General features: G+C 45.0%; 2 protein-coding genes across 5 annotated transcripts in view; one reads left to right on the forward strand and one right to left on the reverse strand.

Annotated features, from left to right (window-relative positions):
* synj1 (synaptojanin 1) overlaps positions 1–18649 on the reverse strand; it is a 27287-nt gene extending 8638 nt beyond the window's left edge. The window contains exons 1-27 of one of the 4 annotated variants that reach the window (XM_042091447.1): positions 18554–18649; positions 16908–17064; positions 16592–16678; positions 15847–16114; positions 15360–15585; positions 14915–14998; positions 13017–13078; positions 11251–11347; positions 10771–10946; positions 10574–10655; positions 10208–10360; positions 9611–9776; positions 9018–9041; positions 8575–8766; positions 8280–8364; positions 7680–7820; positions 7136–7328; positions 5893–6051; positions 5378–5534; positions 5044–5164; positions 4669–4881; positions 4445–4523; positions 3935–4100; positions 3530–3715; positions 3330–3368; positions 2913–3041; positions 2743–2781 (exon numbers count right to left, since the gene is read on the reverse strand). In XM_042091447.1, the coding sequence (XP_041947381.1) occupies positions 2743–2781; positions 2913–3041; positions 3330–3368; positions 3530–3715; positions 3935–4100; positions 4445–4523; positions 4669–4881; positions 5044–5164; positions 5378–5534; positions 5893–6051; positions 7136–7328; positions 7680–7820; positions 8280–8364; positions 8575–8766; positions 9018–9041; positions 9611–9776; positions 10208–10360; positions 10574–10655; positions 10771–10946; positions 11251–11347; positions 13017–13078; positions 14915–14998; positions 15360–15585; positions 15847–16114; positions 16592–16678; positions 16908–17031 (3448 nt within the window). In that variant the 5' untranslated portion in view covers positions 17032–17064; positions 18554–18649. Of the gene's footprint in view, positions 1–2742; positions 2782–2912; positions 3042–3329; positions 3369–3529; positions 3716–3934; positions 4101–4444; positions 4524–4668; positions 4882–5043; positions 5165–5377; positions 5535–5892; positions 6052–7135; positions 7329–7679; positions 7821–8279; positions 8365–8574; positions 8767–9017; positions 9042–9610; positions 9777–10207; positions 10361–10573; positions 10656–10770; positions 10947–11250; positions 11348–13016; positions 13079–14914; positions 14999–15359; positions 15586–15846; positions 16115–16591; positions 16679–16907; positions 17065–18258; positions 18368–18400 lie in introns of those variants that run through there. The other 3 variants (XM_042091450.1, XM_042091449.1, XM_042091451.1) reach the window with 3 other exon arrangements.
* A 1145-nt stretch (positions 18650–19794) lies between these two features.
* On the forward strand, positions 19795–25233 carry LOC121709280 (solute carrier family 46 member 3). The gene is made up of 6 exons (XM_042092522.1): positions 19795–19889; positions 20243–20460; positions 21218–22085; positions 23281–23364; positions 24133–24289; positions 25023–25233. Exons 2-6 carry the CDS (start codon positions 20269–20271, stop codon positions 25117–25119), a joined length of 1398 nt encoding a protein of 465 aa, XP_041948456.1. The 5' UTR covers positions 19795–19889; positions 20243–20268; the 3' UTR covers positions 25120–25233.
* The last annotated feature ends 7 nt before the right edge of the window (positions 25234–25240 follow it).

Consider the following 25240-nt stretch of genomic DNA (forward strand, 5'->3'; position numbering starts at 1 on the left):
ATGTCCGCACTAACAATCTACAATAAGCCATGGGGGGCTTCCATGAAGACAGATTTATTACCTGCTGAATCCCTTCTACCAGGTATGGGACTTCTACCGCCTTGTAGAAGTGGATGAAGTGAGAGGGAGCAAAAGTTAGTTGAGCGGTTTGGACATGAGCTTATGAGAGGGGTTGAGGTAGATAGTGGGGGGGTTTTACCTATGCAGAAGCTATGCTACAAGCAATGCTGACAAACACATGATCTTTTTTTCCAACTACAGGCAGATGGCGCCATTTTGCAGCAGAAATCAGAATTCATCTTGCACTAGAGGTCTGCATGGGACAGATTTTTCAGTCCTGCGCCCATCCGCATCTGTAACATTAGGTCCCGCTCCCGTCCGCTAAATCCCGCACTCCACAGGACATGCAGGAGGGATATTCAGTTTTGCCTTCTGTCTGACAAAGGGAGCACTTGATACACACAACTGAAAAAGACTGCCAGATGTCTGAATTGTGAATGTAGGCTTCCTGTCTTTAGAAAGGCACTAACATCTGAAGTAGTCGAGTGGTGTCCTCTTCCTCTGTCATGATTTCGATTTCGAGTTTCGGCAACGGAGCAGCAGGAAAGAATTGAACCCACGTAAACGACAATATCCGTCAGTTAGGCTGCTTAAACCTAGCCTGGCCCTGCCCACCTAGATCTGCTGTCAGGGAGATCTAGTCTGGAACACCATAGTTCATAACCGTTTCCCTCAGACAAGAAAAATGTCAGGCCAATCAGCGACGAGAGGGGAAGACCAAACCAAAACTTGTTGTGATAAACAGAAGCAGCAACACCTGCAAATGTCAAAAAATGCCATTGGGAAAATGCAGAAATTTTTTTACAGCAATGGTAGACCCACATAAATTGTTTTTTGACTGTTGATGCTGTTTTTTGTCAGTTTGTAAAGTTTAGGCGAACTAGAAAGTAAAGTTAGGAATCTCTGATCAATGTGATTGGTAAGGCTGGACCAATGATTTCAAAGTTAGTGCCCGTCGCGATGCAAGTGTTGAAAACGTTTCCCAATCGAAAGTTCCCAGACTGAATGAGTCTGAATATTTCCAGGCTATCTTAAACCCCGTTTTTTAATGCTGCCTGACAGAACATCCAGCTGAACTATAATCATATACACTACTTTAATCATTTCTATATGTTATTTTACACACATATTTAATTTGCAGGAGTGCAGTGAATCATCTGTTTCTGCCGCACCCGCAAACGCACCTCTCTAATCCCGCCCACTCCTGCATAGTGCTTTCAAAACGTGTCCTGCGCCGCACTCTTTAGCGTCGCGATCGCTGGGTACCACAGGACTCCAGCGGGAGTGCAGACCTCTATCTTGCCCAGCAATGTCCACACTAACAATCTACAGTAAGCCATGAGGGGCCATGAAGACAGATTTATTACCTGCTGAATCCCTTCTACCAGGTATGGGACTTCTACCGTCTTGAACAAGTGGATGAAGTGAGAGGGAGCAAAAGTTAGTTGAGCCGTTTGGACATGAGCTTATGAGAGGGGTTAGGGGAGATATGAGGGTGGAGGTAGATAGTGGGGGGGTTTACCTATGCAGAAGCTATGCTACAAGCAATGCTGACAAACACATGGTCATTTTCCCAACTACAGGCAGATTTTGCAGCAAAAAGCAGAATTCATCTTGCACTAGAGGTCTGCATGGGACAGATTTTTCAGTCCTGCGCCCATCCGCATCTGTAACATTAGGTCCCGCTCCCGTCCGCTAAATCCCGCACTCCACAGGACATGCAGGAGGGATATTCAGTTTTGCCTTCTGTCTGACAAAGGGAGCACTTGATACAATCAACTGAAAAAGACTGCCAGATGTCTGCTTTTAAGTTTTTTTTTTAATTTATTCTGAATGTAGGCTACCTTTCTTTAGAAAGGCACTAACATCTAGTCTAGTGGTTTCCTCTTCCTCTGTCATGCTTTCGATTTCGAGTTTCGACAACGGAGCAGCAGGAAAGAATTGAACCCACATAAACGACAATATCAGTCAGTTAGGCTGCTTAAAACTAGCCTGGCCCCGCCCACCTATATCTGCTGTCAGGGAGATCTAGTCTGGAACACCATAGTTCATAACCGTTTCCCTCAGACAAGAAAAATGTCAGGCCAATCAGCGACGAGAGGGGAAGACCAAACCAAAACTTGTTGTGATAAACAGAAGCAGCAACACCTGCAAATTTTTAAAAAATGCCGTTGGGAAAATGCAGAAATTTATTTACAGCAAAGGTAGACCCACATAAATTGTTTCCTGACTGTTGATGCTGTTTTTTGTCAGTTTGTAAAGTTTAGGCGAAGTAGGAAGTAAAGTTAGGAATCTCTAAGCCATGAGGGGCCATGAAGACAGATTCATTACCTGCCGAATCCCTTCTACCAGGTATGGGACTTCTACCGTCTTGAACAATTGGATGGGAGCGAGAGGGAGCAAAAGTTAGATGAGCCGTTTGGACATGAGAGGGGTTAGGGGAGATATGAGGGTGGAGGTAGATAGTGGGGGGGGGGGGGGGGCTGTTTACCAAGCAGAGCATGGTAAACAGCAACACTAGGGTGAACTGCAATGCTGACATACATATGGTAATTTTTCCAACTACAGGCAGATGGCGCTGTTTCGCAGCAGGTAGCAGAATTCATCTTGCACAGCAATGTCCACATTAACAATCTACAGTAAGCCATGGAGGGGTGGGGGGCCTGAAGACAGATTCATTACCTGCTGAATCCCTTCTACCAGGTATGGGACTTCTACCGCCTTGTAGAAGTGGATGAAGTGAGAGGGAGCAAAAGTTAGTTGAGCGGTTTGGACATGAGCTTCTGAGAGGGGTTAGATGAGATATGAGGGTGGAGGTAGCTAGTGGGGGGGTTGGGGTCTTGGGGTTTTACCTGAGGGCGGTGGTGGGCGCTGTGGGGGTGCCGGACGAGCCGGAGGCGCGTTGGGCCTCGGGGGAGGGGCCCGCTTGGGTTCCAAACCCTGAGACGACGGTCCGCCCATTGCAGAGTCCACTGGAGAACCTGAGAAAGGGAGAGTGTTAAGGGTCATCAGACATCACATGCTGCTCCCGTGGTGATCACTGGGGCATACACATTTGCCTGCCTCTAAAACTACAGCTCCTCAAAGACTTACACACACACAGGGAAGGTTGGCAAGGGAGGTTGAGGTTAGTAGTCAAGTGGGCACTCCATTTCATTAAGCATGTTTGCTTTGGTTCACACAAGTCACTGCACACGACTGAGCACACTACTACACAAGCGCTACAGGCCAGTCTACAGGCGGCTGAGCGCACGCACTGGACTCTTTACCTGACAGATCTCTCCTGAAAGGCACGGGGCTTAAACTTCCTTTAGGTGCATAAAACAAAACAAGAACAACACAAAATCAAAACAAAAATATGACTTAAAACAAATGATAAAAATGAATAAAATAGACAAAATAGAAACAAAACAAAGAAACTGGACCCAAACGAAGTGACCCTTCTGTGAACTAGACGCTGGGCTCTTACCCTGTGCTTGTCCAGTGGAGCGCGGTGGTGCCCGACTGGGGCGGCTAGGGGCGGCCGGCTCCCCGTGGGTGGGCGAGTGGCAGGGGCTGCCGCGGGGGGAGGGCAGTGGGGACGAGCCGGGGCCGACGCCCGCTCCAGGCTGCAGGTGCTGCGGTAGGATCTCCTCCACTTCCTCATCCACGTCACCTGGGGAAGTGAAACCCAGACGGGGTTAACCCAGGCCACAGGCCTTCCACAAAATAGAACACACTGCAACTCTACTTGGAACTAATTATAGTACTAAAGTACACGCGTAGGAGACACAGTGCATCTCTACGCTTTAGTACGGCAGTGAATCCCTGATCTCGATTCCAGTAATTCTACCGAGATTCTACTAATCAACGAGATATGATCACAGGCTCGTACCCTCCATGTCGAATTCGTCCTCTCCCACGTAGGAGTCCTCTGCTAGCAGCGTGGAGCTGGCCGAGGTGGGGATGCTGCCAAAGACTCTCTCCACACTCATCTCGTCCTCCAGGCTCTTAATCCAGCCCGGGCTCTTCAGACGCACATCTATGATCTTCCCCAACACCTGAGCGAAGCCAGACACAGACGAGTGATTTCAGACAGATACGGAGATAAAAGGTGCGTTCAAATTCAGTGGCGAACGTTTGTGGCGAATATGTCTTTTCTCTGAACAGTTCAATTTGAACGATTTGATATAAACATTCCATTGTAATGGTAAAACACTTTTTCCAGCTTCACTGTATGTTTGTGGAGAACTACCTCCTCAAACACTGTTTGCGAGTGTTTGCAAACGTTCGCCTATGTTTGCAAATTTGAACGCACCTCAATACAGGTGACTGCAACACAAGCTCTGACCGGATACATGTTTATTGCGTCACTAAAAGCAAAAATGAACATGCGTTCCTTTACCTCAGACGCACTGAGTGACAGTGCGGCCAGAGCAGAGTAGCCCTCCAGGAACGTGACCCACATCTTCTCCTCAACAAACCTAATCAGAACCATGAGGAAACAGGAACGATAATTAAAGCTACGTTACCAATTCCATGTGAGTTACTGATAATAAATGTGGCTCTTTTACTCATATAAATCATAAGCACGGTGAATGAATACATTAACATCTCGTTAGCATTTACCTGATGAGAATGACCTCGCCGAAGGCGGCAAACTTGTCGAGCAGCTCGTCGATCAGCGCGTCGTCAAAGTAGTCGTCTGGTCCAGAGGTGCAGAGCGACACCAGGATGGTGCCGTCGGGGGGACCCTGCAGTGCGATCACGTCCTTGTAGACCTGGTGACGCGCCTCCGGGTCCACCTCCAGCACGTCCACGTCTATGATGGCCATCACGGGTCTGAGGAGGACGCAGAGGCAAACAAATAGATGAAGAGTGGAGAACAAAGATGGCAGATATTCAGCAAATACAGTGCAACAATACAGCAGAAACTTGTATATAGATGTGTGTGTGTGTGTGTGTGTGTGTGTGTGTGTGTGTGTGTTAAGTGGACTATGGCACCTGTGATCAGAGGTCTTGAGTTCAGCTCTGCCGTAGTACTTGAGTGTTCCTGGGCTCCAGGGCGTCATATCCTCCTCTTCAGATGAAGGAGCGCCCACCACATTCATATTCATCTCCTCAGCTGCACACACACACACACACACACACACACACATACACATATACACACACACGCACACACACACACACAATGAATGCCATGAATGACTTTCTATGTGCCAGATGTTGCTCTGAGCTTCATATTCAAAGCTCCATTTCAGAAGCGCCCACATGGATAGCTAATGCAGCCCGCTGTGAGGCTCAGTCTTGCTGCGACCGCCATGCCTCTCCTTACCGGTCTTGTCAAAGTTCCACTTCCTGCGTTTCCACAGCACTCGGTCGGTCCAGGCCGGCGTGCGGCACTTCTCACTGGTGTCATAATCCTCAGAGAACAAGTCGTATTTGTAGGTGGGAGCAAAGTCTAACTTCCCCTCAATGAAGCCGCGGAAAACCTGGGATTGGGGGTGTATATTTACATTAGATCATTAATTCTAATCCCACATTCCACTACTACTATTAGGCTTTGCTGCCAAAGTTCTTCTTTAATGCCAGATGGATATGTAACCATTCTGTAAGTCGATTTGGACAAAAGCATCTGCCAAATACTATAATCATGTAACCATAACAATTAATTTGATTTCTTTCCACCAGCAACATTATACGTTAAACAAAACATGGCATGGGAAACACATTAAGATGTTAATTTGCACATTAAGAGGTTACTAAAAAAAATATTCCTTCTAAATTTGCTCATTGATACCAGATGAAAAGTATTTATTTGACTAATAAGCCAATTGAGTGATTCTTTACCAGACCAGCGTTCTTCTGGTCCACCAGCTGGTCTCCAGCGATGAGGGAGTCCCAGTTCTGCTGGCGGATCAGCTCCTTGACCTCCTCATTGGGCATGCTGATGCGGTAGTTAAAGTCTCCGCACCAGAACACGTAGTCATGGGAGTACAGCAGACGACCCTGTACAGAGAGGAGGCAGAAACAGAGCATAGGAGAGATTTAGTAAAGATGCAAGTGCTTCAAATTCATATAGCATGTCATTAAAAGGACAGCTTGGGATTTCCCCTTCTATAAACACCATCTGTAATTGCCACGTGGGAAGTGAGTCTGTTTTTTTTTGTTCCATTCTGTATATTCCTGAACAGAAGTCCAGTTGATGCAAAACACACCATTGGAAACTCTGGATTTCTTTCTACACTATTATATGCCTTCAATGTCTATTTGCCATATATGGATCAACAAATCTATCTATTTGCCATATATGGATCAACAAATCCTGCTGTGTGTGTATATATATATATATATATATATATATATATATATATATATATATATATATATATATATATATATATATATATATATATATATATATATATATAGAATTGAGCAGAACACTTGTTGACTCACAACACTTACAATCCTAACTGATAGGTGGGTAAAAGGAAAGATTTCTAGAACCTGGAGATTGACTTAATCACGATGTCATCTCCCACGTAGAGAGAAGTGAAGGGTAGTGAGGGGCAGTGAAACAGCAACGGTATGATTGGCAGCCTGGTGAGCAGTGCCCTAGTTACTAAGTTATAACTCCAAAGAGCTGCAGGGCGGATGGTACTTAGACTGTCCTTGGCAACAGGAATTAGAGCAATGCCTTTCACACAGTGACATCCACATGGGCAGCCGTGGCCCACTCTGGACTTGTAACCGGAGGGTTGCCGGTTCGAGCCCCGACCAGTGGGCCGCGGCTGAAGTGCCCTTGAGCAAGGCACCTAACCCCTCACTGCTCCTCGAACGCCGCCGTTGTAGCAGGCAGCTCACTGCGCCGGGATTAGTGTGTGCTTCACCTCACTGTGTGTTTACTGTGTGCTGTTTGTGTTTCACTAATTCACCGATTGGGTTAAATGCAGAGACCAAATTTCCCTCACGGGATCAAAAAAGTATATATGCTATACTTATATACATGTTTCACATTTTTGTGGGGGGTGGGGGGTGCAAAACACTTTTATTGTTACACCATCACTCTAAATAATAACATGAGTGTTACCATTGGGAAGGTGAGCTTGCGCGTAATCTCATTGTAGTCGTCGTTCCTCTCCTTGACCTGTGATTGGCCGGCGGCAAAATGTGAGCACACAAAGCACATGCTGGTGGTGTGGAACAGCAAGCGAATGGCCACGCCCCCTTTGTTGCCTGTAGCTCCGCCCATGCCGGTCTTCACTGTGTCCACAGCAACATCCCTATGCCACAAAACATTGTATTGCATTACAAAGTAATCTTATCCTTAACCCCAACCCCTATAGACCATGGCAGGAAACCTTACACATCACACATCACACAAAACAGGGCAAGGGAAACATGCCCATTCAGGCATTACTAGCAAAAATGCTTACAGGAAATGTGAACTGTTTTTTGCCGTGTCAGAAGAAACACTTATGGGCAAGAGCGCTGACATGTAGCGCTTTTTAAAACAAACCCTTCATCTTACATTCCATACCCTCTACTGGTGACGTCTCCCTAAGACCACAGCATTAACTGGGCGAGTAAAACGACACTGGGGGCATTGTGTTGGGGCTGTCGGTGGCGCATACCGAATGAACGGGGCGTGTTGGGGGCGGATGAACACAAACAGACACACTCCAACGAGCTGCTCGGACGCCAGCAGCACATATTTGCAATCGCGGGAGAGGTTCTTCTGCAGCTCGGCCGCCCACAGCTTCTGATTAGTGGTGCTGGGAGGAGAGGAGAGGAGAGGAGAGGAGAGGAGAAAGAGAGAGAGTTGCATTACATTGAAAAATACACTAGGGGATTGAAGATTGGCACGCAAGGACCTCTCCTGGAGAGAAACTCAAGGAGTCAGCTCTTTGGGGACACTGACTGTAATCCTACATGGTGTCAGTCATTTGCTTCAGCAATGTCTACAAGAGGTATCAGTGATATCTACGTTGGGCTGTTCCTGGTAGTGAATAGGAAATAGCAGGAGATAAAATACAAACGATTCTACTAGCATATGTCACCAAATGAATTCTACTTCAACTGGTACAGCCAATGATCCATACCTTCTCAGACTGCGAGTGGCACAAAATAGTCTGGAGAAGAGCTCTGGAGGCAAATAGCTAGGGGCAGAAGCCCTGTGGGTAATCCACTGTTTTGCCCCCACTGTTTTGACAGATGGAAAACTTGGACCTTACCTTGCACTGACTATGTTTCCAGCATTCAGCTCCACCATCTCCTCAAAGCCAATGGCAAAGATGTCTGCAGGCTCAGCTTTGCCATCTGTGGGGCAGAAAGGAGATGTTATATTGGACAAGACTGACCGCCGCAGGACGACATTTACAGTGACGGGAAAGTGCATATCATGTCTATGCACCAATGTTCCCAAATGGCAAGTTCTTATAGGCATTGTCATGTCTACTCTATTCTGGGCTTAAACCGGAAAGATATTAGGCCATACGAGGGAAGGACGGTGTTGGTCTATCAATTCACCTTGGAATTCTGGGTGGCCTGCCTTCATGGGGGCGTCCAGGAGCCAGTCATTGAGGGTCTGGTTCCGATATGCGATGCTGCGGAACTGCTTGCCACCGTTGACGTTCCAGGTGCCCACGCACACCCTGATCTGCTTGGGCTGGGTGTACTTGTGATAGTTCTGGCACATGCCCAGTAAAACTCTTGGTGACGCTTCAGGACAAACCAGAAGAAGAGCAGTGTCAGAACACAGAAAAAAAAAGGCATAAACAAAAATAAATAAAACTTTAAGTGGGAAGGAAGGGGGAAAAAATAACTACATGACAAAACAACACAACAACACCAAAGCATGCCAACAAAGGAGACAAGAAGGGCAAGCAATCGGGAGGAGAAATATTAAATTAGGGATGGAATTTTGACCTCATCTCCACTCATAACTGGGTAGTGCATACAGCATACTGTACCTGATTGTAATACGGGCTCAGAGACTAACATTGTAAGCATTGGGGAGAGAGAGAGAGAGAGAGAAAGAGAGAGAAAGGGAGAGAGGCAGTGCGGTTAGCCGGTTAAACAGATAACCGCATTAGCACTGGGTTACAGCTCTAATCTTACAGCCAGGACAGCTGCGTGGGCCAGATTAACAAACCTTTCATCCCACCACCACAGCACAAAATCATTCATCATGATGGATTCAAGCTCACACGCCCCGTGCCGAGACACACTCATCTTATGATGGCTTATGGTTATCAGAGAGCAGAAAAAGGCCACACCTTCAGACAAGAAACCTCAAGACACTTTTAACTGAGTAGGCTAAGAGAGACATGCATTTGAGCACGGTGGCTTACGATTATCATTGAATAAAAAGCACTGCATTGAGCTGCATTCTGTGTATGAAAGGTGCTATACAAATAAAGCTTATTATTATTAAAAGGCCACAACTTCATAAAAAGACACTTTTAACTGACACATTCACTTGTGGTCTGTGAAAGGGATACTATGCGAGGTCTTTTATGAAGAGGGTCATCTGTGTTGTGATCCAAGGTGAGCCTGAGCGTACCATAAAGGCTGCTGGTGGTGAGCAGGGCGCGGGCCTTGTCGGCCAGGTCGCTGTTCAGGGTGCTGCCCAGCCGCAGGACGTCAATGGCCTCCTGCTTGGAGCTGTCAAAGAAGTTGTTCTGGATGGTTCTGGTGACCGAGCGGGCGCCGTCTTTCAGCTTTCCCCCCTGAGCGAAAAGGCGCAACGCAACGAATCAAAACAAAAACAAAAAACAGTCCAGTTGTTTATTCATGGAGAATAAAGTCTCTGGATATGGCCTGTTTGAAAGTTCAGACCATGGTATGAGATCAATGAATCAATGAACAGTGGAACAGTGGAACTCAAAACACAACAAGAAGACAGTCAAACAGATAGACGACAGACTGACTGAAAGGACATCACAATGAGTAAGGCAGGCCACAACTGACTGATCCACTTACCAAGCGGCCACAGAGTATTCCAGAGGGGAGCAGAAGAGAATAAAAACACACGCACACACACAGCGTTAAGAGCCGCCCAGAGAGAGAAGGAGCCAGTGTTTCAAGAGGCAACACCTTGAGAGACTTGGCCTTGCGGTGCGTTGTTTGGGAAGAACCCCAGGTGCACTGCTTACTGTACCTTAGCCTTGCCATCCAGGGCTCCTGTACCGGCGTAGATCTTGCTGACCGAGTCTCCGTTGACGGACCACATGGTGCGAAAGACCTCCTGGAAGCGAGCCACCAGCTGCGGCTTCTCCGTCAGCCCCATGTCCTCCAGCTGTTTGGGCAGCATCTGAGGACACGAACATGAACAGGAAGAAATCAGGATGACGTTCAAGAAACAAACCCAGTCAAACCCAAATCAAAAGCCAGTAATGACAGCCAAAAGGCCGAAAACAACAAACTACCACATGTAACAGTTATCCTAAATGTAAATGGGCCGCTATGTTTTTTTTTTTATCCATTCATTTGGTGATGAGCAAAAAAAAACACAAGCAGGACAAACCTCTAGTGCAAAAAAGGCCTGGACACTATTGGTTCGGTCCAAGCAGTCCAGACAGTTGACGCGAAGGGTCCCAGTCTGGCATCTAGAGCAGGAGGAGGACACAGATGAGCTCCATAGTATATGCAGGAGACAGCAACAGGACAAAGAGAGAGAGAGAGAGAGAGAGAGAGAGAGAGAGAGAAAATGAGGGTCTTTACCTCTGGATGCCTGTTTCTCCAGAGTAGTAGAAGAAGCCGCATTCCTCCAGGAACTTGCTGACCTGGGGCTTGAGCACGCTGTGCAGCTTCTCTGCTTTGCCTCCCTTGACCATCTGATGGTAGTCGAAGTTGATCATCCTCACTGTGGATGCATGTTCAGAAGCTTTCAGATGGCTCTGTCAAAACACATCAAGCAAGAGTACCAGTCAATACCACAACACATTCATCATTAGCAGGCACTATAAATGGCTATGGCTATACCTACCACTGATTCATGACTTTGGCTGTTTGCATACTGCTGGACTACTGACTACATACGACTTGACACTTTACAGTCAAAATCATTATGGGAGCAGTATGCAGTATGCCATTTTAGAAACAGCCTATGAGTTCATTTGAATGAAAGCGGTAGGTAATATATAATTTGTGGACTAACACTTTTAATCACAGTCATGACACACTGAACCCCCTTTGCCTCACCTGGAAGGCTTTGCTCAGCATGTGCTCTCCCTCCTTCATCCCCAAGAGGTTGAGGATCACTTGCTTTCCATAGAGTCCACGCACTCCAGTGAAATGTCTGCCATGGACAAAACACAGGAAATGCAGGATATAAGTTCTGGAAATATATTTATACCAAACCAATACTCATCTGAAGATATGCCCAATTACATGGCTAAGTCAGGCTATGAACTTCATTTATGGGTGCGCTGTATGTGTATGCTATTAAGCTATGTGGGTGCTGGGCAGGAAAACTGCAATAGCGTAGTTCACACAGACCATAGTCGTATATTTGCAGATTTGCAACATGATACATATTATGAAAGGCTATGGTGTAATGAGGGGTAGGTCCCCAGGAGAATTGGCCATCCATGCTGCTTTAATGAGAAGCGACATATTTTTAAATCTTGATAACACCACAGTTAGAACACATCATTCATCACTACAACATAGTTTTTCTCTGTCCATAGCAAGTATTTAACAGGCTTAAAGCAAGGAACATTGCTGTGCTAGAGGTTATCAGATAATTTCCAAGCCGTAATAATATAATGATCTATTTTCAAATCGTTAACGGCCCAGCCCACGCCTGAATTCCGCGCACAGTGCCTGAAAGTTGTAAGCCCTGATTAAACAATGTGGAAATTACATGTACTACATATTTAATCTCTGTGTACAAAATCACTCTCACCTCTGTGCTCTAGGCAATCCATCATAATGTCAGATATTTAAAATAAAGAAAGAAATTGGACAAGCTCGATATAAGAGGCAACAAGTTTGAGGAAGAGAGGAAAAAGGAGGAACAGAAAAAGGTGATGGTGGTGTGGTGGTGTGTGTGTGTGTGTGTGTGTGTGTGTGTGTGTGTGGGTGTGGGTGTGGGTGTGTGGGTGGGGGGGGGTTAAATGGAAAGAGACAGTGAAATATAGCGTGCGTGTGTGTGTATGTGTGTTCGCATGTGTGTGTATGTGTGTGTGAGAGAGAGTGCGAAACAGAAAGAGTGTGAGAGAGAGAGAGGCCCAGTCCATGCAGAGTTGGAGAAAGTGAGACAGAGGGCCTTGAAATCTGTTATAGCACAAAACACTGACTCAGCACGCAGTGGGGTTTCAGTGCTGGGTGACTCATGCGGAATCAAAGCTGTCCATCTCTACTCTGTTCCCTAGCAGGGGGAGGAGGGGAGCTGGAGACTGCATTCAGCACAGCGTGTATGGCCTCTCCCTGGGGGTGGCCATGCCAAGAGAGGAGGACCTCCTATCTTCCCATAATTCATCCAGCCCCATGGGGGTGGATGTGAGATGCAGACACGAATGGGGGTGGGGTGGTGGGTGAGGGGTGATCCTCAAGCTGCATTAGTCAACAAGCATGTCCTTCATACGCCCTTCACCTCACTGGAGGCTTTAAATGTATATAGTGAGTGACGGGGCCATCAACCAATGAGATGCAGCAGTTCTGGAATGTGGTATTAAGTGAGCCTCAGGGGTTGGGTACAGTGGACTGGTAGTTGTGGAGGGCATGGATCCTCCAGGGCTGCATGTGTATTCTTGTTTGGGGTGGAGTTTACTGGTGTGCGTCTGTGCAAGCACCCTCTACAGTGCGTGCCTGAACAGCGGAGAGGTTTGTGGTGAATCTGAGCACCTCTCTCTATATCTCCCTCTCTCTCTCTCTCCCTCCCTCCCTCCCTCCCTGGAATGTTGCCAGCCCAGCTGGAGCGGAGCTGGACCAGCCAGTGGGGAGCAGCATGCTTCTTTAATTACCTCTCGAAAGCTGGTGCGTTCGCCTCAAAGCCTCGAGACAGCTTGACACGGTGAGAGCCAACCTTAGGACAAGGAAACACAAAGACGGTAAAAACACAAACACAACAGAGTGTGTGTGGGGGGGGGTCACTGACATTGCTTGAGCTCCATCCAAGAGGAAACTTGAGGAAAAATAAACACAGAAGACAGGTATCTGGTACGCTCAGAGACTGAACCAAAAGGCGAAGTGAAACTACAGTAGCCCTATGAGAAAATTTTGTGCAGGAGGAACAATGTAGGCGCATGCAAAGTCAGACTATCGAGAGCACTGTGTCAACAACAAGAGAGGACAATGGTCTTCTTCACTGGAGAGATCAGAGACAAGTCTGTTGGTTTAGTTACATCACAGCCCATTCCCAGTCCTCTCCCTCTCCTATGCAAATATCACACTTAACTACTTGCTACCATATAATATCAGCACTCAGGATTTAAGAATAATAATTCATTATGCAACAAAATAAAGATTATGTGAGATACGCAGAATGGAAAAATACAGCCAGCCACCAAAGACATAGAAATATGCGTGCTCCTCCTACTGCTAAAGTGAAAGCTAGAGCATAGCATAGGCTAGGTAATTTGCTGCTGTGTGAAGAGTGTGTGCCTGTCTGCCTCTTTCCCTCCCTCTCCCTCTTCAAAATGCATCTTGTTAAGGCCGCCCATCTCTTCAGACACGGATCAGTGTAGCTGAGTCACTCTGAGACAGCAGACACCAGTCACGACTCACAGAACAGCAGCATCTCCGCAGCCTGGCACGCGCTACCTTACAGGGGGGGATAACAGGTACTCCCCCATTGCCCCCACCTGCTCTGTCCCTCCCCTCTCCCCCACTACGTGCAGTCCAGTGGTCGAGTCTAACAACAGGAAATGAATTCTGCCCAGGAAGACGTTAAGTAAGAACAGGCGGCAAACATTCCCTGTTTATGGGGCCTTTATAATATGCTTCGCTCGAGCCAACTATTCTTCCCCCTTCAGTGCTGAACAACAGGGCTGTAAATATTTTATGAAATCTCAATACTAGCGTCAATGGCGGCAGCTTAGGTGACAGGGAGGGCCTGTGAAGCGTGCCTCAAAAAGACTGCAGTCTGACCACCACGGTCTGGATGAGTTCATATTTCTTTAACAACCTTTAACAATAGTCATCACATAAAACTTTTATAGCAAGTCGACAACACTAAAAACTATAAAGTTTTACTGTCCACAAAACAAACCGATAGAGATAATCGTTTGCCCGTCATACATGAGAGAGAGAAAAAGAAGAACATCTAAATGATAGGTTTCCAACTCTTGAAAGGCCACAGAAACAAGTTAAGAGAAAACAGCAAAGCCCTCTACAAACTCAGGTCTGATGACGACTAGCTAGTATTCTGTGCAATATCAAGGAAGAGACACAAACAGATCGGGACTTGTTAACTGACATATGAATAAGATTTGGCAATCAGGGTGCCTTTAAGAGAGGAAGTGAAGACATCTGGCTCATTTTCAATTGCTTGCCCCTCCTCCCTGACATTGCACAAAGCCCTTGCAATAGAACAGGCCTTCACCAGTTATAACAAACAGTATCAGCATCCAAATACCAGGTGTGGGTTCACTTCCTCTCCTGCTGCGCCTGATTGGCGATTTTGATTCAGATGAATCAATATCCCCTGAATAGACTTTTTCTGATGACATGAACAGTAACAAGCATAAGTATTGCCGCTATTGCTCTAAAGCACAGAACATGCTAGGGTAAGCCTTCAAGAATACTTAAAAGTTTTAGTACACTGAATTGAACTCTTTTTAGATGTATTAGTCAGAAGCAGTATGTAATGTATGCAGAACAATTCAAAGGCCTCCAAAAGCATCAAAGAGCAGCCCCTTACCTGAATGCCAGGCTGTTCCCAGAACAGTGGTATAGAGCCACGGATTTGAATGAATGAGGACACTTTGTCATCAAGGAAAATGACCTGAGGCGGAAAGACAGTGAAATGTCAACAAAATGTGCAAGTTTCTTACATTTCACAAATTACACTTATACATTTCACAAATGACACTTGTGCATGTTTCTGTAATGGGATTTAAGAGGAAGTGAAGGAGTATAAAAATAGGAAATCACAGAAATGAGATAAGGCCCAGACTGAACCCTGATGTTATCTGTTTGAGTCAATAACACAGAGACATGCAGGGAAACAGGTGCATGACTGTGCTTATCGTGTTATCGCTCAAAACTCAAATACTGAACCCCTGGCAGCCCACAAGGGAAAAGATAGCAGCTGTGACTCGTGAGCATTTGAACAACACTGGACGCAGTGTCCGTGTGAGTCTCACCTGCTCAGTCTCGACAAAGTTGGCCACCTGGCCGTCGTCGTTGGTCCCGCGGACATTGAAGCGCGTGCCGGCCCGCTCTGAGCTCAGCCTGGAGATGACACAGGCCTTGGCCTGCTTGTGGCCCGCGTAGATGGTGCGGATCTCCACGCCACCGCACATAAGACGCAGGAGCCAATCGTCACAGTTCACCCCGTAGTGTTTCAGGTGGAGGTGGAGGGATTGGTTCCTGTGAGCAAATGACAATGCAGAGTTAAGCAGAATAAAGGCACCATTTCATACCCCTTGATCTGTAAAAGGCACAAGTGATCTAGTTCCTCTGAGCTCAGCTGAGCAGTAAAACTCTTATCAATTCGCTGGGATCCAAAAAATGATATTTCACTCCCATCTGGTACATAAAACATGCATAGGAGTGATGAATAGTGCAGGCGCCTACCAACAATGATGCATTACGAGGCATTTCAGTGCAGTCTGGAGAAACAGAACCCACCAGAAGAAGCGATTATCTGTGGTGTCCTCTTTGATCCTGCGGTGGGCGTTGAGACTCAGGTCCATGCTGACCCCAGTGGACGACCAGGCGAAGTAGAAGTTCCCCGAGCTGAGGATCTTCCGAACGTCTGATATGCGGTCCTCATCGGACGGGTCATTCTTCAGGGACACAAATTCCGTGGCTGTGACCCGGAACACCTCGGAGTCTTGGACTTTCCCCACTGAGCTACAACCGGTCACCACCACAAGACTGTGCAGCATGGAGTCTCCTGCAGGGGTTAAGGGGAGGCGGAGAGGGAGAATTGTTTATAAGGAAGGCAGTTTGTCTTGCACACTCTCAAACACCTAAATACAAACAAGTGCTACTATTTGTAAACACTGACTGAAGTAGGAGGTTCCCGTGATTGTATACGTAGTGGGAAACCAAACACTACTTAGCGTCCCTCTACTGTTTGAATGGAGCTGAACAGGAAGAGATAACACACATTTTTTCTGCTGTGCTGTATGTCAGGAAGCCACTCAAGCAAGAAGCATATAACTCCCTACCTGGTCATGTAATGTTACCCTTATCCTTTTAGGGCCCATTCATTGTTTAAGTCTGATTTAAACCCTTTCCTCTCTTTATATCTTACTGTATCATGTGATGTCATTTTAATCTGTTGGTAGTGGCATGGCTTAGCTTTGTGATGGAAACAGGATTCGCCAGACAACAGAGTACAGGAAAGGAGAAGCTTTTACTAACTCACCCAAGTTGAGGCGGAGAACTCCCAAAATGCCATACGCATCCAGCATCTTGGTGTATGTGTTTTTGATGGCCTCTTTCTCTGCAGCAGCTGAGTGGCATGCAAAACAACGACATGCAGTTTATGCAATAGCAGCAGACAGGCATATTTTACCATGCATGCACTGCAGACTATCAAAAAGCCCTGTGGCTTCTTATTACTGGAAATATCTGAATAAAATACCAGGTGCATATTTTGACACATATAGACTACTGGCAGAAATCAATGAGAGGGATGGACATGAAACAGTTCACAATACATTCACAGTAGGACATCTTACACAAAACTGCAACAGCCCCAGACTCAAACATCAAGCACTCATCGCGATTTCGTGTCTCCACGATGACACTGTAGGGGGGTGGATCCAGTTTGTGGTAAATACGGTAACCTTTGCTGAAGGCCATGATTAAACTATGATGAGTGATCCTGTTTTACACCTATGGAGCAAAATGGAAAACATAATAGCATTAGCCTACACATAAGCAAATAGACAAATATCCATAAAATATATGTCTGATTAGGATTAATAGGTTATTTAATTCAAGATCCAACCCTGTGAGGTACTGCAAAGTATGACATACAACAGCTTATGCTGGACACTTTACCACCTTGGTCTTTCCGAGTAGTATTCATTCAGGGCAACAACTGTCAGAGTGAAACAACTACAATTTAGCTAATCTAACTGTCCAGTTAGCCAATTCCGTGCAAGTGGCATGGAATATCATGCACGCAGCGTATGTTTTTAGGGACCGTTTCAAGCCTCCTACCGCGAGGCAATAACACCAGACTCTGGGGAAAATAGGTATCCGAAGAGGCTACATGACTGTATGATAACCATAATTTGGCTACACGGTATTCGTTTTCCACATACCACAGTATTACTAGTTTGTGACAAATCCATGCACTATTCCAGTAAACATAATAAAATAGCAGACTTCATTTGTTAGTTTCAAAATTGCTAATGGCTCTCTATCATCAGTATCATCAACATGTTCTAAAATGGAATAGATAGCCTAGACGTGAGCCTGAATAGTCAGGCTGTCAAACATGTGTTCAGCATGTTTCATATTTTACGGATTGAGACACCTGAATTGCATCATTGATATCAACCTTATGCTCCGCATTCTCAGCGAGGCCAAACGTTTTAAATAAAATCAATGGCCTGTAAATCTGATAGTATGCTGACCATTTAGCTCACTATGATTAATGTTACAGACACAGGGTTAGCTGAATACTAAATGTTAAATTCTGCAATCAACATCTGCAGTGTTCATGCACAAAAGCATTTGCTGGCAAAAAGGCAACTGCAGCATTAAACAAATAAGGTGGGCAAGTCAGTGCAAACCGTAACGTTTGCTAAGCTTATGATGGGATGGGAGAGAGAAAACGATGGTGCTGCTACCTTGTTGGCTAACATTACCTGGCTAAAACCAGACGTCGCTGGGCTAACAAGGAAGCATGTATTGAATAACGATGTAATTTCTACATAGCAATGAAAACAGTGCATGTATGAACATAGCCATCGGGCTATATTTATTAAGAAATGCAAATCAGTGGCAAGATGCTGTGCTTTCCAACAGTGCAGTCATCGCAACATTAACGTTATAGTGCTAACCAGCTAGCAAGCTAACCTGCCAAGGTCTTTCAGCAGGAGGGAATGGTAGCAGATAAACAGCTAGCAGGCTAGCTTGCTAACATCAGATGGATATTTCGCCTGTTCGGTTTCACTAGCTAAGCCATAGCTAACCAGCTAGAGGAATGCTTTGAGCTTACAGTTTCCTCGTCCCCACCGCAGTCGGTCGTGCTGCTGTATAAAGGTTATTTACCACTGCTATTTTAGTTCAGTTTAAAACGGCAGAGCAGTTTGTCCCTTTCAAACCCATGGAGAGAAAACATAATTTGGTACTTAATTCGGTACCAAGGTACCTGTCACCGTTCCCCCCCGGCGATTGTCAGTGCCGAGTAGTATCCAGGATGATAACAAATGTAGCCAGCTAACAAAATCCCCACCAGAGTCCCCACCCACCCACTGCTTAAGATCTGCTACGTAGTTTCCGCATACGGGTGACGAGCGGCACAAATCTCGTTTGAAAGACTACAAATGCGACGCGTTCAAAACAGTCATTTTGTAACCCAATTACCCTACTGAGTGTATCCAAAGAATGTCTGGTGTATCCAAATCTACTCAACTTTGATAACTAATCCCATTTTCCAAATACAAAACACCTCAACACAAATCAGTGATTCTACATGTAAATAACAAATCATAACTTGGAAGTGTTTTTACCTTTTTGGCAGAAATCTGAATTTGAATGTCATTAGCCTACATTTGCTCAGTGGAAGATAAAAGTGAACTAGAATTTGTAAGTGGTGTAAGTGTTTATGCATACACATTTCAGCAGCTAGGACTGAATGCGAAACTAAACCATAGGCTACAAGCCAAGCTATTAGCTTCATTCATATTGTAGGTCTATTCAAATTGAATATTCAGATCAGACCCACAATATGCCACTTCTTGTGCAGGCCATGGTTCTGTTCAAACTGTTCAATGCAATGTACAATGCATTTGTTAGCAGACCATGCAGCGGCAGTCTGGTCTCTTACAGTAACAGCTCTATCTCGCCCTCTATGGTCCTCTGATCATGAGTGTATAGTGTAATGTATGCACATCTATAAAAAAATCTGGTGCTGGATACTAGCAAATACATATAAAAAAGAAAAGATATCCGAACACTCCCAGTTATATAGTAGGTTACAACGTTTCGACCACTCAGGTCTTCGTCAGGTATAAACCAGAACAGGTGCGGGTAAGGATATAGCCAGTTAGGGACTGGCTGGAGCCAGTCCAACATCCCATCAATCAGAACGTCATACAAAGAGGTGGTTAAGTAGAATGACAAGTCACACTGAAACATACTCAACCTGGTAAAAGAACATCATAAGTGATCATTATCAATAATACGACTTAAGGGGCTTCCGTCAACACTAAGAGGTCACAGTCAAGAGTACATATCACTACCAAATCCACATTCTCCTCTAGGTCTAGGCTACACATCAAGTAGCTTACAACTAATGATGGTCTCAAATAGCAAGTGTGGTGTTGAACAGCCCCACGAGGGGGCGTGCCTTAAAGCGAACGGTCCAATCAGATAAGGTAGGCTATAGCCTACTGAAGGATTTCGTAAACAGAGCACTGGAAGCTTCATTACAGCATGGACGTCTGTTGGACAGAGGTGACTTTATTGTAATGAGGAATTAAAAGGTAGGACGATTCAGTCTGATAACTTAGGGCTAGTATGATGTCTGCATGAGGTCAAACTGATGCTGCTGTAACGTTAGGTTAGGCTAGGCTATTTTTTCACGGTGTGGAAGGAAGGGAGGATCATTTCTCAATTGCAACATTAAACATCAACTTTTATGATTCGGAACTGATCTTGTAATTTACCTGATTGGCCTCACGGCTGTTAAATGACAATATGCCTAAGTCAACGAATGTATTTGCCTGTTTACAGTAGCTAGCCCTACTACATTACCTGTTGGTTATAAGAGCTTGGTTTTAAACCTGCACTTTCATTACCTGGGGACAAAATGTTCTCAATTCCTTCTTCTTTGCAGAGAACGGTGAGACAACATTTGGAAGGATGAGGAGGCTGTACTTTGTGGAACCCATTGTTGCCATTTACGCATTCGGCATTTTTTTGGTGTTTCCACTGGTGCAGCAATATGTGTATCGCCGGTTGTGGCAAGAGCTGACAAATAGCTCCTATCCTGTGTCGGACAACTCATCGCGGTGCACTCCCACCAACGGTAGCAATCACTCGAACCAGCATGCAGTGAGTCCTCCTAACTTAACATCATGTGCTTTCTATGTTCACTGTATACATGTATTGCATGTGACTCTTGAAAAGCAGGTTAAGCCCTACATTAGTGATGCATTGTAAAATGTAGACTAGGTTGGTCAGACTGTCACATGTTAGCATTTCATGCAACTGACATAGGCGTCGGAGAATTTTCACAGTAAGCTTCACGGGTAGCCTATCAGTCCTGTTGTGAATCCCTGATCACATGTCTACCATGACAACAGCAGAATATCAGGTTGAGACTTGTCTGAAATGGAGGAAACAGTCGTAGGCTAAACAACTTGATGATGCTGACTTCGTTGTCAAACATAAAATACAGGAATTATGATGAAGCATAAGAGTATTGACCATGTGTATTGATTGTAGTTATAGCTGACTTAAAATTAGCTGTCAAAACTGTCAACTTGATCAAAGTGTCTGGTGTAGCCTAAGCCCTTTCATTCCAATCCAGAACCTTTAGTGGTTATGGATTATTTCTTTTTTGTGTGGTAGTAGAATGTCAGGAGTTTCACGTTACACAAAATGCCAGGTCACCTACTTCCTCTTTCGATTATACTAGAGCCCTTCTACATTCTCTGATTATACTTAGATTACTTCTCTGTGCACAGGTGTAGAGAGAACAAAACTCAATCTTCCATTTTGTGTGATGAGTGTGGTTATGTTATTACATTATTACAACACATTATTAACTGTGATGCTAATTGGTGATTTGAACTGTTTTATGTTCCAGGAGGTTCAGCGAGCAGCATCTCTGTTCTCTCTCTACTCTGATCTGTTCTCCAGTATCCCCAGTCTCACCGTGACTCTGGTCCTGGTATCCTACAGTGACCAGTGCGGGCGCAAAATCACCATCGTGCTGCCTCTGGTGGGCTCCCTGGTGTACATCCTGGCCTTCCTTGCTGTGTCGTTCTTTGAGCTCAACTTGTACTTGCTTATCGTGGCCTCCTTCGTCAGCTCGCTGTTCGGCGGCGTCGGCACCATGCTGGGCGGCTGCTTCGCCTACATCGCCGACATGTGTGAGGACGGCAAGCAGAAGATGATGCGCATGGCCGGAGTGGACATGGTGATCGGGCTGCTCTCTGGCGTGGCCTCCATCTCCACGGGCTACTTCCTACGGGCAGCGGGCTTCAACTGGCCGTTCTTCACCTCTGCCCTATTCCAGCTGGCCAACCTGCTCTACGCCATTTTCATCCTAGCAGAGAGCCGGGTAGTGGAGAGCCCAGCAGAAGGAGTGAGCTGTGGCATGGCCATGCAAAAACTTGTGAAGGGGGTCCAACAGATATTTGTGGGAGGCAGTCACAACAGGAACTGTCTACTGGGACTGCTAATCACTATTTTCTCTGTGTACACCTTCGCCGACATGGGTGGTTTGTCTATGACTACTCTATACGAACTCAACGAACCACTCTGCTGGAGTGAGATCCTCATTGGCTATGGGTCGGCCCTGTCCACCACAGTCTTCCTCACCAGCTTCGCTGGAGTGTCTCTGCTGTCCCGCTGTCTGCCCGATGTGGTCATTGTCCTCATTGGCATGCTGTCACTCTGTTCAGGCCTGGTGTTTGTTGCCTTTGCTAAAACCACTCTAATGATGTTCTTGGGTAAGTTCTGCAAAAACATCCAGACCACAAGAAAATCACCAGCGTCACTGGTGGATTGTTATTCCCTCTGGGTTTTGACTGTGTCAGTCTATCACATGATGTTTTGAGTTTTCTTAGTCTGTGGATGCAAGAGTATTTACATTCACATATCCCAGAACCAATCTTATTATGATACTAAGTCTCAATCTGAAATCCACTGTTCATTCCTTTACTTCAGTGGAATCATCAAAGACATGATTTCAGGCATCCTTGCCTGTTACAAACCAAATGAAAATACTTAAAGTACAGTACGTTTGATCCTAAGTCACAAGATAAGCCAAATTGACAAATTTTCAAATTTGTCGCCCCTGCTTAAGCATATTCAGACTTGACACGTTACCAATGACATACTATGCTGTGTGTACGATATGGCTGAAAGAGATTCTGGCAGAGATGATTAACATGGTTAAATGCAGAGGTGCAGTATCACATGTCCCTCCAGATCTCTATGAAAGAGGGCTCTATGATGGAAAATAGGTTAGATATCCAGTGACTAATGCTTTCCCATACACCCCATTGGCCCTTACATGCTACCTCATGTCCAGATTCATCATCTATTAGATTTAAGATTTCATGTGACTTATAAAAATTATGCAGCATAGTTTATACCAGTTAAAACCCATTCCAAACCAATGGGGAATTTAGTTATCATTTATTACAGTGCATGAAAATGCACTGTACTGTTCTTCCTAGGCTTATTCTTCTTACAGTGCATGAAAAACGTTCGACAATTTCCGCGTTCGATTAATATTCCGCGTTCAGTCATTCCAACTATATTAAACCTCATCTACCTAGCAAATAATTTAACCATTTAAACTATCCACCTATTTAACTGTTCAGTCATTCTAACTATATTAAACCTCATCTACCTAGCAACCAATATAGTTTGTTTTTACTCTGTATGATATTTTACATCATATTTTTTGCATTTTCATGCACTGTATTTCCTTCGGGAAATGCTTTTCTAGTTTCATATGTTTTTTGACTATTTTGATGAGTTTGTATGGTAGTATTTGCAGTGATAATTGTTGTATTGACCAAGGTAATTTGGTTTTAATGCTGCATTAATTTACTGATCTTTGGTTGACTCCTTTGAAAGCAACCTTTAGTCCATGTATTTCATAACCAAGTGTCAACAATAATGTTTGTATCTCAGCCAGAATACCCATGATGCTAGCAGTTATGCCCTTCCCTGTCATGCGCTCAATGATGTCAAAGGTCATCTCCAAATCTAACCAAGGTAAGTATACTCCAGCTCACCTAAGTGGATATTTGTGATTTTGTGCTCAGTCAGAGGTTTTGAGTGGCTAACTTTAACTCCAGCTGAACAGGCCTCTCTTCCCCAGTGACTCATAACACTCCTGTTGATAAGAGAAAATACTTTTTTACACAGTAAAAAATGTAATCGTGTGTAATCCTTTACTAGGGTCTGCATGGCACTTTGAAATGTATCTTAGCTTTCACTTACATAATAACATAAACTGAACTTTACACTGATAATGTATGGTTGTAAGGCATATGTCAGTAGGAGCAAAAGTGGTACTGTACTGCTGTTGCCTACTGTCTACTGTCGTGCGGCACTCCTACTGTCCTGCAACACTGTCCAGTGTCACTAGCCTACTGTCCAGCCACACTACCCCATGATATTCGGCTACTATTGATTGATTGATTAATTTAATGACCACACAGCCAGGCTGTTGGAATTTGTTCTCAGTACAGCTCTTTGGTACAGGTTCCAACATTACATTAGACATTAAACATATAGTATACCTACATATACATACAGACAGTTGCTAAAAGATACCCAACTAAAGCCAAAGAAAGATTTAAATCGCCGTGGCCTAACTACCTAACTAATCTTTGCTATGAAAAATTGATTTAATAACGTTTACTCATCTTCCTTCAGAATATTTAAAGTTGAAAATGTTCTGCATATGATGCCACTGATGGATTGTGTGTCATATTAGCCAAATGCACGTTTCTGAACATGCCTTTGTGTTTCTTCCAGGAGTACTGTTTGCCTGTGTGGCCTTTCTGGAGAGCTTGAGCACTAATATTGGCATAGCGGTGTTCAGCAGTATCTATGCCACTACTGTTGCCTGGTACCCTGGCTTCAATTTCCTCTTGGCTGCCAGTCTCTGCATCATACCCATGATGATGCTGGGGTAAGTTATGATGATTTTTTTGACCATGTTTGCGTCAAAGAATTGTGAATGCCACTGTTCAAATGTTGTGATATTGTTCTGAATTGGAGTATGAATATGAGTTTAGACAAACTTTCTAGTTTTGGGAGGAAGTCATTCTTTGACGGGTCTTTTGATTTGGAATTTCTTGCTGATAATACCTGCTTGGAACTTGGGGCTTCCCCAGAAAGTGAGGAGATCCCCTCTACTCCATCTACTTATTTTAATTCTTTTCTTCTGCAAATTCTGTGTTCTCATGAGTTTCGGCCCACACCGGGTTCCTCATACTTTTAAATACGTAGATGTCGAGGGATCTGGCTTCAGGAAATAAGGGCAGATGCTTTTGATCAGCTAGTGTGATTCAGTTAGACCAAATGCAGTTTGACCACTCTGCAGACCCAGTCTCTCATCATCAGGTCCGTGTGGGTCTAACTGGTTAACCAGCTGGAAAACTTACAGCAGTCAGGCTTTAAATTACCAAAGCTGGGTGATACCTAGAATGAAAAAAAATGTGTTCTTCTATAGCATGGGCAGCTACAGTTCTGCACTTATGACGTTGGTGTCCCAGCTCCGTATGATCGGTATTTATAGAACAGAGAATGCATTATGTGTGATGACTCAACATGTCTTCACACACATCCTCACTGGGTGTGAAAAATGCTGAGTCATGATGTGTTTCCTTGGCTGTGTGTTTTTCTTTTCTCTTTCTTTGTAGCTTGGTGAATTTGTTTAGAGAAGACGATTCTGAAGAGACAGAACCTCTTCTCTCAGGTGCTCAGAACATCTCTTCAGATGACCTACCTGTAGCTTGAAGGTCAAAGGGAAATGTGACCTTCAATCTTCTTCTCAGGTTACATCTGTGGACTTTTTTATGGATTGCACTGCAATAAACTTTATGGCATGGATCTAATGCCATAGTGTCCTTATACAATC

This window comes from Alosa sapidissima, chromosome 5, assembly GCF_018492685.1.
Source record: "Alosa sapidissima isolate fAloSap1 chromosome 5, fAloSap1.pri, whole genome shotgun sequence".
NCBI classification, from domain to species: domain Eukaryota; kingdom Metazoa; phylum Chordata; class Actinopteri; order Clupeiformes; family Clupeidae; genus Alosa; species Alosa sapidissima.